The sequence below is a fragment of the Setaria italica genome, chromosome IX (assembly GCF_000263155.2).
Source record: "Setaria italica strain Yugu1 chromosome IX, Setaria_italica_v2.0, whole genome shotgun sequence".
In the NCBI taxonomy this organism is placed as follows: Eukaryota; Viridiplantae; Streptophyta; class Magnoliopsida; order Poales; family Poaceae; genus Setaria; species Setaria italica.
In genome coordinates this window covers 28,328,182-28,344,667 of record NC_028458.1, presented here as the reverse complement: position 1 = coordinate 28,344,667, position 16,486 = coordinate 28,328,182, and the positions used below count along the sequence as shown (strand labels likewise).

Genomic DNA, 16,486 nt, shown 5'->3' with positions numbered 1-16,486 from the left:
TCTTATTATATATATACAATTCTTAGCATACTATACAAATCTTAGTGTATTATATATACAAATCAAACTATACATCTAGAATCTTCCCATCAAGGTGTTGCTCGGAGCGTCTAAATTTCGTCCATTGTAATAAAATTCTCCTTGTGGATTTACCACCTCGTCCATCAGGAATCCAATGAGACCTTCAGATATTGCCGCTACTCTTTCCTTCTTCAAGAGTCCATGTTGAATATTTAACATCTATAATTTGGAAATATGTGAATGTTACATGAACAATTAAATATAAGGAGCTAGAAAAGAATTAACTATTAATAGTTTTATTTTACATACTTTAAAGTTGTGCGGCGTCATCTTTAGTCCATTGGGTCCCACAAAACTGTGCATGTGCTCACAGATGTAGTAGCCACATAGATTATTCCCGAGTTCCTATCTTAAGCACTTCAGTGGGGAAAAAATAAGTTATAAAATATTCGTGTTATAGAATGTACAAATTATGCAAACTTCATACGTACCAGAAAGTCTGTGTTCCATGTAAGTTTTTTTTTTGAATGGATCTTTGTGTTTCTTGATGAATTGTCTCCATGCACTACGGATTAAAATAATGAATGATGCAGTGTTAGGTAAAAATTTAGGAAACAAACTTTTGCATAGAGATAAAGGTCCAGAATTATTACAAGCCTAGCATGTCTTGCATGTTTTGGTACTCCACCGGATCTTTCCTCAACGAATCGAAGACAGTGACATGGCTTCTATCAGGCTCAATTATAATGAGGATCCAGTGGAAACTGCGTACGTAAATGTTCATATATATTAGAGCTAACTAACATTAATCAGGTAAGGAAAAAGAAAATGAAAGTAGACGGTATACAAACACTTACTTGAAGTTGTATGAAAGTAGTATGAAATCCTTGAATTTTTGTTTGTCTAGGAAATTGTATACTTCCACCAAGGTTTTGTCCGACGCAACCTGTATCTGTTTTTGGTTAACTACGGATGGATCCATGAAGCCAATATGGAGGTACGCTCCTCATCGGCACGTCTGAATTAGCATCCTACATAAAATGGAAGACGAAGTTAGCACGGTGATGCACGCAAAAAAATAATGATATGAGCCAAAATTTACATGTTGATAAACGGATACTTACAGAACCCAGGCGCTGATCAGAGAGACGTCTAGGGCATCATGATGGTACACTTCGTATATGTGGCGGATCCACTTCGAATTTGCTTGATTAAACATGATTAAGTCGCCTGAGAGGCGACACTCATGCCTTAACCAAGTAAACACGAAGTGTCATCGGATTTCATCCGATTTAACCACTTGAACAGGACCGAGTTAGCAAACTCACATGAAGGCGAGCGGTTCCAGAGAATACAACAAGTCCACCGAGTTAAACAATTGACCATTTAGATTAAAACCAAAAATAAACATCAGAGTTTTACATGGTTCAAGGAAAACAACAGAAGGTAAGACAATAAGCGGAAGCTACTTCGTCGGGGTCGGACATCCCTGGTGAGGCCAACCGAGACGTCAGTGATCCCTCTCCTCGCCGTCCGAGGAGGGATCCCACTCAACCGTCCAACCCGGAGGGAGTTGGGGCGGCCAAGTGCCAACAGAGGAGGGCTCAGGGGCAGCAACTTCACCTGAAAAAGAAGAGCCACAACAAGGCTGAGCTACTAAGCTCAACAAGACATAACCGACAGGGAGTACGCTACTCCACCACTTCTAGACATGCAAGGCTTTTTGGCTGAGGGGTTTGTTTGCCAAAAGCGCTAGGTGTATCCCTACTTTCAAGTTTTAGCTCAGGTTCTAAGTTCATTATCCGATCTAAGTTAGCAACTTACTCTAAGCAAACATAGAACCAACCAAAAGGTATATATATATTCATCAAGACCATGTTATCATCAGATTCCTTTGTTACTCAGGGTGACATAGCGATCAAGCAGTCTCAAACTGTGAGAGGCAGATGAATCGATTCGGGTTTCTTAACCATGCATGGCGAACCTAATCTCACGACATCCGCGCATCACAAGGGTCGCTTCCCATGTTGGCCGTCCCCATCAATTCCCAGGCGCGTGTCAGGTCCAAACTTCCCTTGGCATGCAATGCTCCACAGTCCCGGTCTCTACCGTACTATGACCGCACTTGCACCCACATGATGCACCATGGGAACCTCGTTCCAGGGACAGCAGGGGTATAAGCCATGCCCTAGTTCAATCAGGTACTAGGCTTCCCCATCCCATACTAGGTATGAGATTAGTACTTTCAAACACTTGATCACGAACACCACCACTGTCGGGCCTTAACAAGTTTCATAGATAGACGGGGCGATCAGCCAACCACCAAAGAGTTACCCAAAACCTTGCCCCGTCCATCGTCCTTATAGTTGTAATAGAAGCGGAAACAAACAACCCCTACAACTCGCGAGTGACAGGAATCACTCGGCTTTTACCGATTCCTATTTAAGCAAAGCATCTATCCGGTCCAACAGCTAGTGATCAGATCAAGGGATCTAAGTCATGCATCTATGGTTCCAAACAACTCCTATACGTAAATGCACAAGCATGATAAAGAAGGCATGCGCAAGTTTGGTGAAACATAGGGGGATTCATGCATCCGGGGCTTGCCTTCGAACAAGGAGGAGGGAAGCTGCTCTTCTGCTTGGGCGGCTTCGGCTTCTGGAGGCAGGAGCTCGGCTACACCTTCGTCTTCTGGCGCCGGGTGCAGCTCGTAGAAGCCGTCGGCGAGACACAGCTCTACATGAATGCAATGCATGGGTTAGCATTTAGACGGTTATTTCAACAACAACACTTGCAAGTTTGAGCCCAGAAACTTGCGGCAAGTTACGGGAGGGTGGGGAGGTTCGCTTGAGTTGGTGGAGATCAAGATATGAGGGTCGGATGGGAAGGAACTTATGATCAGACCCTTCATCTAGAGGAATAGATGTGCTAGGGGTCCTCAGACTTAACGCAGAGAAGTCCCCAAGTTTTACACATATACCCTCGGTTCAAGGAAAAAGATACAGTCGAGCCCTTGGGCGAGGCGGAGAAAGGTCGGCGGAACAGACAGGGTCGGGCGAGACGGAACAGGGGTCGAGCGGATAGGAGGGGTCGGACGAGACGGACAAAGGGTCGGCAGCTTACCTTCGTCTTACAGATGAAGCTTGGGGTCGGAAAAGAACAGACTTGGGCGGAAAGACTAAGGCTTGGGCAGCGGCGATGATGTCCGGTGGTGCTCCGGCGGCGGCAGTGCTTCTGGTGGACCACAAGCAAGCTCTTGTGCAGCACGGGGAGTAAGAGGCTGGGCGGATTGGGGACAAACGGTGTGGAGCGGAGAGGAGAGTTCCTCAGGAACTTAGGCGGTGGCGCTGTGAGCACGAACAAGGAGCAAAGCGGGAGGGCAGCGATGGCAAAGGGGAACTCCGGCGGAGCTCTGGCATTCCCTTTTATAGCTGCGCGGAAGAGAGAAGGGGGAAGCAGCGCGAAGGCCGGGGAAGAAACGATGGAGTGCGCTGCCGGGGCGGCGATTGAGCAACGACGTCGGTGGAACAGGACTTTGGGGATGGCACCGGCGGTCATTGGGCACCGATGACAGGGCGGCACAGGCGTGGTTTTTGCCGGTGGTTGAGATTTGGCGGAGGCGGGCGTGGTCGTGCGGTGGATCTGATGGAAGTGACCACAGGAACGGCGCTAGAAATGAGGGCGCACAGGTGAGAAGACAGGCGGCGGCAGTTGCGCTGGTGAGCGCGGAGCAACAGATTGTCAGGGGCGGAGCTCTGACAGGGCAGAAAAGGAGCTGTCGCAGCCGTGGTCTGGGTTGGCGGAGGAGGAATCGTCACGTAGCGCGGACCGGGGCGGCGCAACTGTGGAGGGGCGACGGAAAAGACGGGCGGCATCGGGCTCTGCAGCCGGGGTCTGCCGAGGTGATGATGGGCGTGGGCGGCGAGGTGCTGCAGAAAAGGTAGCAGAGGAGCTTCCGCTGCGATTGGGGAAGGGGGGCGCGAGAATCCATCCGGTCGTGGCCGGCGACGAGGCGGAGTGGCGGGCGTCGGAGAAGTTGAGCGACGCGGCAAGGGAACACTGAAGCGGGCATGCTACTCGAGTGCGTCTGTCGCGGGAGATCTGAGGAAAAGATTTTGTGGGTCCACCGGTCAGTCTCAGTGGTCCACTGCTCAGATTGAAGGGAGGCGTTGTGGGAGGACTTAGAAAGATCCGGCGGGTGAGTTGGGGTCGGCGGGGTCGGAACTGGGGAAAACAGAGAGGGGTCGGATCTCCGGGGTCGGAACCGGGGCTGGAGGTTGAGTACTTAAACTCGGGAAAGCTGGGATGGGGATCAGGGACTCGGATTAAGATTAACGTGAAGGATTTTAACCGAGGTCGTTACAGTATATATCCTTAAATTCTAGCCACAGGACTCTCTTACCTTCACCGTAAAAATCTATCGGTTTTACCTTAAGGCTGAACATCTTCCTCGAGTCGGCAAACACCTTCATGTACCATTGATGGAATTCGTACATCTTTGTTGATAGCTTCCGTACCAACTCAGGCCTTACTAGAGACTTGCCTAGCTCAAAGGTCCATCTTGGTTCAACTGGCGGTGCAGCTATCAGCTCAACTTGCCCTAGACATTCATCATCTCCCATACTTGTTTCTTCCATGAATAGCAGTACTTGTGCTTGTTGATCCAAGGGCATTGCTGCTATATTTTTAGCGTCGTTTTCTGGTAGATGCCCGAGGTCGGGAACAGCACCACTGGAAGATGAATTTCCTTTCATTTTTTCCCTCTCATCAGCCTTGACTAATACCCGTTCGTAGTTCGATAGTAGTGCTATCCTCTTCTTGGCTCCTTCTTCCATCTTGATAAAAAAATTTAATTCTTTTCAATTTACTACCAGTGGCTCCTTCTCCCTTTCTTTTTTTTCTTCAGCCTTTTTCTTGAACCACTCCCTAGCCTCTGCTTGGATTTCGGCCCACTGTTCCGCATGAGTCATTGCCTCCCAGCGTTCCTCATGAGTCACTTTAGGCTCCTTTCTTCTCTTCTTTCTCTATCTTGGCTTGGGAGGCGATGGTCATGACTTCTTAAGTGGTGCTGCAGGTTCCTTCCTCGAGGCTGCTCTTAGTCCCAGCGACGGTGATCTGGGAGGGGTGTTGTTATTGTCTTCATCGCTCCCACCACCAGGATGTGGTGGAGATGGAGACCTTGATCGAGCACAAAGCGATGGTCCTAGAATAGGTTGTGCTGGAGATGGAAGTCTTGAGCTTTGAGGAGATGGTCGCTGCTGGGGATTTGCGGGGAGCGGTCTTGAGCTCTGAGGAGGTGCTTCCGTGCCGGGGATAATGATGTAGCGTTTGCACCATAGAATGATCCCATGAAGCGCATCTCCTAGTGTCCTTTCCTGACGCCTCCCGAGAGGTCAAGCTCTGGTTATTCATATTAGCTATCAGCGATCTGCTCTAGGCGCTGGCATTGCCAGGTGGAATCTCCATGCCATGGCTTGTCTGCCCTACTAGGATTGGTAAGGCACTCTCGTACACCACCTGTACATATAGTAGAAGTAAACCAGTTATTAAACTGCGATCCCGAGGCATGGATCAACTGAGAAGATTGCATAAATATTATGTATAAGTATACCTTAATAGTGAGGTTGCCGACCTGTATATGCAGCTCACATGAGGTGCGTTGCATGATGGCATCCACAGCGAACCGTTGCTCGTCCACGGGTAAGCTTGGCATCTGCACATCGGGGAGCTCTGTAGAAGCATAGCTGCTCATGAGGTGTTGAGAAGGGCTGGCAAAGTTTGGATCCGGCAATGCTCCAGATTGAGCAAACTTCACAACTCAACGATTGATTTCCTCCAACATTCTTACTTCTTGTGAATACACTTTGGATTCTAGCATGTGCTGCCATCTCTTCTTGATCTATTCCTTTCTTCGCTTGCGGCTTCTGTACGATGCGCTCTCACCTTGGAAAGCAAACTTCCACGAAATGACCCCGAACCCTCAGTAACGTCCTAGGTGCTCAGGATTCCCGAGGATCAATGTGAGCTCATTATTCTATCGGTCCACCTTCAACCTCCCACCATTAGCATCTTCAATGTTCTTGATAAGCCTTTCGGCCTGTTGACGTATTGTCTCATTGAATATCAACGTCCCATCCTCTTGGCTCAGGAAGCCTCCATGAGTGTAATACCAATTTTTTGATCGTTCAGGCTATTCAATAGTTGCTGGTACGATACTCAGATCAATCAGGTCTTGTTCCATCTTCTTCCATGTGGGAACTGCTGTGCCATAACCACCTCGCCCTAGACGATGATGGTACTCCTTTTGACCAGCATTTGTAGTGTTGGTCTGGATCTTTTTCACACCGTCTTCGCTCCTCTTGTATTCGACAAATGCCTCCCAGTGGTCCCTCAACTTTGGCCACACATTGAAATCTGGAGTTCGACCCTTCTTAAAGTAGTTGGCATCCAGCATCTTCTTGAATGTCTAGAATTGTGTGGCCATCTTCTTCAGTGTCCATGCTTTCACATCCTTTTTAATATATCCTTCGGGAAATGTGAAATGTCTCTTGATATCTTCCCACAGCATATTCTTTTGTGTATTTGGGAGCGCATATGGATTAGTTGTTTTGCCCTTCCATTCCCTGATGCTGATAGGCATGTTGTCCTTTACGATTGCCCCGATTTGACTCACATACTTCTTTGCTACTTTTTCAGGAGCAATCGACCTGCCCTCTGTTGTGACTTCCGTGACGACAAGCCTCCCATCCATCACCCTTGTACGACCTTGGGGCTTCTTACGTTTCGTCGATCCAGAGGGCTAACAGTTCAAGATTTGTTAATTAGTACATAGTAATAACGAATAAGACATTATAGATGGGGTAAAACAATGGAAATTATATATACCTCGTCGAAACCTTCTGCCATGGTAAGGTTTTGCTGGGGCTCGAGCTCTTCATTGCCATTGCCAGAACCTTCCGCCATGGCAAGGTTTTGCTGGGGCTCAGGCTCTTCATTGTCACAGCCTGACATGTTGAGGAACATGTCCACCTGGGTACCCTCATCATCGGTGTACGTTATGGGAAGGTTGGAGCCATTAGCATCACCAGCAATAATTCGCTCTATTAGACACCTTGCGGTCTTGTCGTCTGCCATCTCAACTACTTTAAACATACATGAAATCGTAGTTACAAGTACGTTAAGGTATATACATGAAATCATAGAACAACCATGGAAAAAAAACAAACTAATTGAAAAGTACACATGAAACCATACACGAAATGAAACTTGCATGAAATCATGGTTACATGTACGTTAAGGTATATAAACGAAATCAGAGAACAACCATGGAAAAAAAACAAACTGATTGAAACATACACATGAAACCATACACGAAATCAAACTTACATGAAATCATAGTTACATGTACGTTAAGGTATATACATGAAATCATAGAATAACATGAAATCATACATGATAGTCTTGAATGAATCCAACGAATTTTGAAGTGTTTATACCAATTTCTACTAATTTCTACCAAATTTGAAGTGTATATACAAATTTCTACTAATTTATTGGAATTTCTAGAAAATTTCTACTAATTCCTACTAATTTTAAGAATTTTACCAAATTTCTTCTAATTTCTAAGTATTTCTACTAAATTTCTACCAATTTCTAGTAATTTGTAAGAATTTCTACCAATTATACTAAATGTATACAAAATTAGACTAAGCATTTATACTAAATAAGTGTTTACCATTCCTACAAATTTCTACTAATTTTCAAATCATTTATAATGAAACATAGTAATTCCTAAAAGTAATACAAAATGTCTACAAAATTATACTAAGCATCTGAACTCAATTATACTAATTTCCTACTAATCATAGTAATTTCCTACTGAGTTTCAACTAATAATAGTAATTTCCTATTGATTTTTTACTAATCTACTGATTTTCTACAAATTTCTATTGATTTTCTAAAAAAAAAAGGGCCCTTGTGTCAGCAACCCGGTGGCTTGCGTTAGCAAAGTCCCCGTCGTAGGTGCGGGAGCTAGGGCCGGCGGGGGCAGGAGGTCGTACAGCGGCTGGGACGGCGAAACAGCGGTGGTGGGGGTGGCGGATTGGCAATATGCAGGATGAGGAGGCCGGGGCGGCGGACGTCGGCGGAGGCGGGGATGGAGCGACAGAGGCAGCGACGAGGATGGAGGTGGCGACGAGGAGGCGCGATGGAGGCGGCGATGACGAGCTCGAGGAGGCACTACGGAGGAGGTGGCGGGGACGGAGCGAGGTGGCGGCGATGAGGGCGGAGGCCGGCAGTGATGACGAGTATGGAGGTGGCGACGAGGACGGAGGCAGCGATGAGGCGGCACGACGGAGGCGGCGGCGACGAGCTTGAGGGGGTGCGACGGAGAAGGCGGCGGGATGGAGCGACGGAGGAGGCGGCGGGATGGAGCGACGGAGGAGGCGGCGGTCCGGGAATGCTCTATCAATTGATCTCCACTAGGCCCCATCTGGGGGTGTCTCAGCATCTCATCTTCCTTACGTTCTTATTTGTACCATCACATCAACTTAGCATTCGCCTTGTTCCTGAACAAGCACTTCAAGCGTGGTATTATAGGGAAATACCACATCACCTTCGCAAGAACTCCCTTCTTGAGAGGCTGGCCCTCGACATCACTAGGATCATCTCGCCTGATCTTATATCGCTGTGCTTCGAACACGGGAGAAGCATCCATTTTCTTGTATTTAGCACCACGATAGAGGATATAATCATTAGGGCATGCGTGTATGTTCTGAACCTCCAATCCCAGAGGGCAAATAATCTATTTAGCTTCATATGTTGTGGACGACAATTTATTATTCTCGGGAAGAATCTTCTTGACAATTTTCAACATCCCCTGAAATGCCTTATCAGACACACCATTTTTAGCCTTCCATTCCACAAATTCTAGTGTGGTACCCAATTTTTTATGGCCCTGTTGGCAATTTGGGTACAATAATTTTTGGTGATCATCTATCATGCGCTGCAACTTTGCTGCTTCCTTCTCAGTTTCGCAATCTCTGTGTGCATCCCGTAGCACCTGACCAAGGTCATCGGAGTATTTTCAAAAGCTTGGCCTGCAGCTCAGTCCGAAATGTTGTTATCATCATCCTCCTCTTCACCATCTTCCATTACAACCCCTCTTTCACCATGCTTGGTCCAAACCAAATAGTTATGTATGAAACTGTATCTAAACAAGTGGCTATGAATAGTCCCCCAGGAATCCTTTGAATAGTCCTTTTTGTTACTGCATTGGAAACATGGACAACATACGAACCCATTCTCTAGCTTGTTCGCTTTGGCCACTTCGAGAAAATAACGCAAGCCATCAATAAGCACTTTGCTACATCTGTCCGCATTATACATCCATTGCCGGTCCATCTGCATCGTATTATGCATGAAAATGGATTACGCATGGAAATGGATTACAATTTTTTTCCCTTTTTTTATACACTTTATAACTTATCTACATGCTATTTCCATGTCAAACTTTGTAGTGCAAATAATGCTGAAAGTTTAGATATAGATAGAAATACACATATTTAAATTTCAGATCCAAACAACATGATACACTACGACAAGCCATCCACCGAGGATTATCTAGGAGGGCTTTAAGCATCCTTGGGCATCGAAGATGAAGGTTCCGCTGACGCAGCCTCATCCTGTGGTTTATTTGTGCCTCCTGCAATGGTAGTACTAAGTGAACGTGAAACACCTGGGACTGACGGTGGAGCATAAGGACCACCAAAAGGAGGTTCCTGACCCGTCGTAACAGCATTTTCATGACGTCTTTGCAAAAAATGAAGCATTGTTTAATCCCACATGCTCATTTTCTTCAGCTTATCATGAGGGCGAACTATGTTTTCCCCTTGCCGCGAGAGGAACGACGATCGCCCCCACCATCGCCACTAGCTCCAGCAGTAGAAGCCATCTCTATGTACAAAAATTCATACCTTAGCACTGTAGAACTTGTTGAACTTGAAAACCATGATCATCTCGGCGAGCATTTCTCCACCGGGCGGCACCGTACTTCGCAATGGAAGAGCTCCGATTCTACGAGAAAGCGGACATGATCTTCCACAATGTCCGTTGCCGCTCTTTCTCATAGAATCCAAGCTCCTCCTTAACGTCCGTTGCCGCTCGGTGGAGAATATGCTTACCAAGATGAACACGGCATGCAAGTTCAACAAGTACAGATTTGAAAAACCATATTGAATTTGACAAGATAAACCGTTTAGATAAGGGTAGCATCATTCTTAAACCGCTGCAAGGACACATACTATATATGACACATATGACATACTAATTTTATCCTCATAATTAATATTGAAATCCTCTCAATTCTACCTCACATGTACACTCCAATCTCCCTTACATTCTAGCTCAAAATCCTCTCCATTTTCTACTTCACATTCTAGCAAATAAACTATCCATCTCCATTCTACACATCAAGTTGTTTTAACTAATACAAATCGTATATAACAAGCAAACTATCCATCACATTCTAGGTTAAAAATATATATAAATACAAATCCTTTTCACTCTCCCTCTTTCTAACAAACAACCTCATTTTTCTCCCTGTGTAAAGCATAAATCAAAGCATAACAAGAGGATAAAGTAGGTAACCTTCACAATATTTTGGATGAGTCAAATTTCCACGGAAATGAGGGAAAAAAATTTCGGGCAACACCTCCCGTAGGCTTGCTTCGGCGCCACCGGAGAGTAGGTGAAACTATTTGTCTTTGTGGAGTGGACTGGCTCGGGCTGGAGAAGGAAGAAAGACCTCTGTCTTGGGATATAATGGGGGATGAGTTTTTATCCCAGTTAATACCTCCAACCGGGACAAAAGGAACCCCTTTTGTCCCGGTTGAAATTTACTCCGGGTTGGTAATTCCAACCGGAACTAAACTTTTTGTCCCGGTTGGTCAACCGGGACAAAAGAGTGGTCCTTTTGTCCCGGTTTGAGGCTCCAACCGGGATAAAAGGGGCACGCTACCGACGCCTGGAATCTAGCCGTTACAACCGGGACTAAAGGCCACCCTTTAGTCCCGGTTGCAAATACCAACCGGGAGTAAAGCTTCGCTCCATTCCAACCTACCATGGCGTGCCCCCTTTTGTCCCGGGCTAACTTTAAACCGGGACAAAAGGAGGCGCATGGAAGGTCAGTTAGTGTGCATATTTCATAAAATTACAAGGGCAGCCCACCTCTACTTTCTTCCTTACCTTGACTTGAAGCCATTTCTAACTAAAAATCCCATAAATGACTCTAGTCATGACTAGATCGATGATCGAGTGTGAGAGAGCACCTAGCAGTTGGCCGGCGTGCGCAACGTGACGGAGGCAGCTGCAAAGCAAGGAAGAACAGTGGAAGGGAAACTAAACGGCCACGCGCGGGAGGAGCGGACGGGATGCCGATGGTGGCATGACGGAGGGGATGCGACATGGTGCCACAGTGAAGAAGGGGATGCAATATGAGAGAGAGGGACCTGACACATTGGCCCTACCTGTTGAGTCCATATCATCCCTTCCGTCGCTCTAAATGTTTAGGAATTTCCGTCGATCTAAGATAGTGTTTCGTTCGTGCTAAGGTAATGTAAACGCAAAGGGAATCAGATTACAGTTTATTTGGCGGTGGAATGGGTGATTGCCCTCTTTGTTTGGTTGCACTCTGGTAACGTAATCAGATTACTGTGTCGGTGCTATATCTGATTACGGTAGAGGAGGAGGGGTAACAAGCTTGTATAAATATTATTTAGGTAAGGGATTCGATTACAGTGTCAATTGATTATAAAGCACCGCAACCAAACATATGTAATAGGATTCGTTACGTTCAGTAATCAGATTACGTTACATTTGAGCCAACCAGTTCAGTAATCAGATTATGTTACATTTGAGCCAACCAGTTCAACCAAACACTACCTAACTGTATTGTCAGCTGTTCAGAATCCATGTAGCGGAGCTTGATTAGCAGGGCGCTGTAATCCCCGTCTCCATCCTGGGGATTCGATATGCTGATTCCATCCACTACCGCCACTACCCTTTTATTCACACGTCTCCCCGCCGGTCGCCGCCACGCAGCAGCCGCAGCCACCACAATGATGCCTCCCCTTGTCCCTCTCCTCCTCCTCTCGGTCCTTGGCTCCACCTCCGCCTCCGCTTCGACGGATCGACACGTGAACGCGTTGGTCAAACTCAAGGTGGCGCTGGTCCCAGCAACCTCCAACGCTCTCGCCGACTGGGACCCGGCCGCCGCGCCGCCCGCGCACTGCTCCTTCTCGGGCGTGTCCTGCGATGCGGCCGCCCGCGTGGTCGGGATCAACCTCACAGGCATACCGCTGCAGGGGGGCGTCCTTCCGCCCGAGATGGCGCTGCTCGACGCCCTCGAGAACCTCACCGTCACCGCCTGCTCCCTGGCAGGCAGCGTCCCGGCGTCACTCGCCGAGCTGCCGGCGCTACGCCACCTCAACCTCTCCAACAACAACTTCACCGGACCGTTCCCCGCGCCGGCCGGCGCAGGAGAGCCCTACTTCCCGGTTCTGGAGGTCGTCGACGCCTACAACAACAACCTCTCCGGCCCGCTCCCGCCGTTTGGCGCCGCGCACACGCGCCTCCGTTACCTCCACCTTGGCGGGAACTACTTCTCTGGCGCCATATGGGAAAGCTACGCCGACCTCACGGCGCTCGAGTACCTGGGACTCAACGGCAACTCGCTGTCCGGCCGGGTACCTGCGTCGCTCGCGCGCCTCAAGCGGCTGCGGGAGATGTACATCGGCTACTTCAACCTGTTCGACGGCGGCATCCCACCGGAGCTCGGCGAGCTCGACTCGCTCGTCCGCCTGGACATGAGCAGCTGTAACCTCATGGGCCCCATCCCGCCAGAGCTCGGCCGGCTCGCACACCTCGACACGCTCTTCCTTCAGATGAACCGCCTCTCCGGGGAGATACCCACGCAGCTCGGTGGCCTCAGGAATCTCGAGTCGCTTGACTTCTCCATGAATGAGCTCACCGGCGAGATACCAGCCGGCCTCGCTAACCTCACCAGCCTCACGCTTCTACACCTGTTCCGCAACCACCTCCGTGGCAACATACCGGAGTTCGTGGCCAACTTACCGAACCTGGAGGTGTTGCAAGTTTGGGAGAATAACCTCACAGGCAACCTCCCGGCTGGACTAGGCAAGAACAGCCCACTGAAGATGTTGGACGTGGCCACCAACCACCTCACAGGGCATATACCGCCTGATCTATGTGCGGGCGGGATGCTGGAGGTAGTCGTGCTGATGGAGAATTGTCTGTCTGGTCCGATTCCCGACTCACTCGCCCAGTGCAAGACGCTGAGGCGCATCCGCCTTGGCAAGACCATGTTCAGCGGCTCTGTGCCGGCTCAACTCTTTGACCTCCCGGAGACGAACATGCTGCAGCTCACCGAGGATCTCCTCGATGGCAAACTCTAGTGGTATATATATTTGAACACACGAGTGGCAATCTACTCTATAGTTAATTGCAATTAGCGTGTTTCGATCACTATATATTTTGTAGGATGCGTGCGTCCCAGGGCCGTCCAGAAAAATTCCGAGGCCCTGTACGAAACTAAATGGGCCGGGGGCCTAAATTGGAGCGTTGAAAAGAATAAAATTAATTTATGCACTTCTAATCAGCAGTGTAATTGTTCATTGAAACAAGATTTTTTTTTAAAAAAAGAACAAATATCGTCACTCTGTGTTGCGTTGTACGCCTGAGCGTGTCCTCCTTTACCCGGTAGTGCACGCACGTAGGTGTAAGCGTGTGGCCTTGAGCTTTTGCACGAATTCGCGAAGACGGCGGCCGGCGATTGACGCACGTCTGGCTGCGTCTCGGCGAGAGCGGCGCGACGTCTCATGAGGGCGACAAAAAAGGGATCAACAGACTTGACTGCACGGGACATACTCAAAGAAAATTAGGAGACAAACCATCCGTCGATCGGAAGGCAATTCGACCAACGGTGGTGCGTGCTGAGCTTCAAAACAACGACAAAAATAGTCCACATAGTTATACCTAAGTGTATAGTATAATTTGGACGGCCCGCATGGGATGACCCAGCGTCCCACTATGCAGTGATCTGGAGTGTTTTTAAGAGATTGTCCGGCTCGATGTAATGCTCTTAAAAATCAAATCAGGGTTTGTTTAGCAGGACTTCAACATCGACTTCTAGCGAAGCCCTACCAAAGGGCCATTTGCAAAATGGCTTTGTGGAAGAAGCTCCCTGAAATTCGCTCTCTGGAGCCTTTCGAGGGAGGGGGAGCCGAAAAAACTAGCTCCCCGCAGCATCAGCCTCGAACGTGGGGCCATCTGACCCTTTTGCCCACCGTGCAACGTGGGGAGGCGCGCGCGGGGGGGAGGGGAGGGGAGGGGGGATGAGAGGGGAGGCGCGGTGAAGAGGCGGTGCCGTGTGGAGAGGCGGCGACGGCCGGTAAGGCGCGGTGAAGAGGGGGCGCTGGGAGGCATGGTGGAGAGGGGCGGTGTAGGGAGGGATGGCGTGGCGGAGCTGGAGAGCGGGCAGCACAGGCGCACCAAACTCTTCAGCTCACACCGTGCGCCTGAGCGGGAGCAAGCTGTTCTCTCTGTCTCCAATGGTGTGGCCACAGTGACGGCATCGTGGCGTGCGGCAGCATCAATGGGGCTCTTGAGTCTTGGAGACTCACGGCTCCATCCTTTGTGGACTACACTCGCCGGTGGCTATGCATTTGATTGCTTTCTTGAACCGATTGATCCATGGAGTGGAGCTAGCTAGCTGACCGTGGCGGGTTCCCCTCTGGTTGCAAGAAGATAAGGATTTGGCTGGGCACCGGTGAGTGGATAAGAAAAGGAGAGACCGCGCACCGGTGAGTGGATAGAAAAAAGAGAGAAGGGAAAAAATAGGAAGGAAAAAGAAAACGAAGAAGAGAAAGGATATTATAGACATTTCACCTTTCTATCTAAGTTACACATCTGGTAGAAGCTGTTTTACTAAAAGTTTTTCTAACCAGATAACCCGAAGCTAAAAAAATTGGTCTATTGGAGAAGCCACAGCCACTGCTGTTTTAGCCACAACCGAAGCCTACCAAACAAGCCCTCAGTAAACTTTCTTGATTGAAAACTGTATATATTTGTCTCTGGCGGTAGGCAGGAAGTCAGGGATTCAGCTCTGCATCTGACGGCCATGAAAAAAGAAGGGTTACGAAGACGAGGTATGGCAGAGCTCCTCGGATTAACTTAGCTAAAGCACGGTTAAGTTGCTTAACACGCGAATCACATGCCTTAACCAAGTTAAATCAACGATCTGTCGGATTTCATCCGATAAAACCACTTTGATAGGAACGAGTTAGCATAGCTCACGCGAAGGTGAGTGGTTCCAGAGAATACAACAAATCAAATAATTAGTTCAACAATTTAATATACACTGGTTTGAAAAATCAGAGTTTTACAAGATTCAAAAGCAGCGGATAGATAAAATAGCGGAAGCTAGCGCCGGGGTCGGATGTCCCTGATGAGGCCGATCAGGACATCAGTGATCCCTCTCCTCGCCGTCCGAGGAAGGATCCCACTCAACCGTCCACCCAGGAGGAAGCTGGGGTGGCCAAGTGCCAACAGCAGCACACTCAGAAGCTTCAACTTCACCTGAAAAGAGATGCCATAACAAGGCTGAGCTTCTAAGCTCAACAAGACTTAACCGACTAGTGGGAAAACTACTCCACCACTACATGCAAGGCTCTTTGGCTGAGGGGTTTGTTTGCCAAAAGCAACTACAGTAGGTCCTTACTTTCAATATTTCAGCTCTGGTTCTAAGTTCATCAACCAGCCTATTTTTGCAACTTATGCTAAGCAAACACAGTTCCAAACAGTATGTGTATATAACTCAAACATCAAGTTCATATCATCATCCTGTTCCATCTTTACTCAGTGTAGCATAGAGATCAAGCAGTCTCAAACTGTGAGAGGCAGATGAATCGATTTGGGTTCCTTAACCATGCATGGCGAACCTAATCTGACGACATCTGCGCACCACCGAGGGTCGCTTCCTGTGTTGGCCATCCCCATCAATCCCCTGTTGGACCTTAAACAGATTCGAGTAGACAGATGGGGTGATCCACCGACCACCAAAAGAGTTCACCAGGCCCTGCCCCGTCCATCGTCCTTATAGTCGTAACCAGAAGGAAAACAACCAATTCCTATAACTCGCGCGTGATAGGAAATCACTCGACTTTTACCGAGTCCTATTAAGCATTGCAACTACTCAGACTTATCAGACTAGTGTTCAGATCAAGACAACTAGGTCATGCATCTATGGTTTCAAACAACTCCTATAACGTAAATTCACATACATACGAAGGAATAAACTTATAAGCTGACCCTCAGACCTAAGGAATAACTGTACCGGGGTTCTCAGACTTAACAAAGAGAAGCACCAAAATTTTACATAGATACCCTC

The 16,486-nt window shown here is 48.1% G+C and overlaps 1 protein-coding gene across 1 annotated transcript; it reads left to right on the top strand.

Annotated features, from left to right (window-relative positions):
• Positions 1-12,137: 12,137 nt before the first annotated feature.
• LOC101776468 (leucine-rich repeat receptor-like kinase protein FLORAL ORGAN NUMBER1) lies at positions 12,138-13,493 on the top strand. Its single transcript, XM_004983270.2, has one exon. The coding sequence runs from the start codon at positions 12,138-12,140 to the stop codon at positions 13,491-13,493; it is 1,356 nt and encodes a 451-aa protein (XP_004983327.1).
• The last annotated feature ends 2,993 nt before the right edge of the window (positions 13,494-16,486 follow it).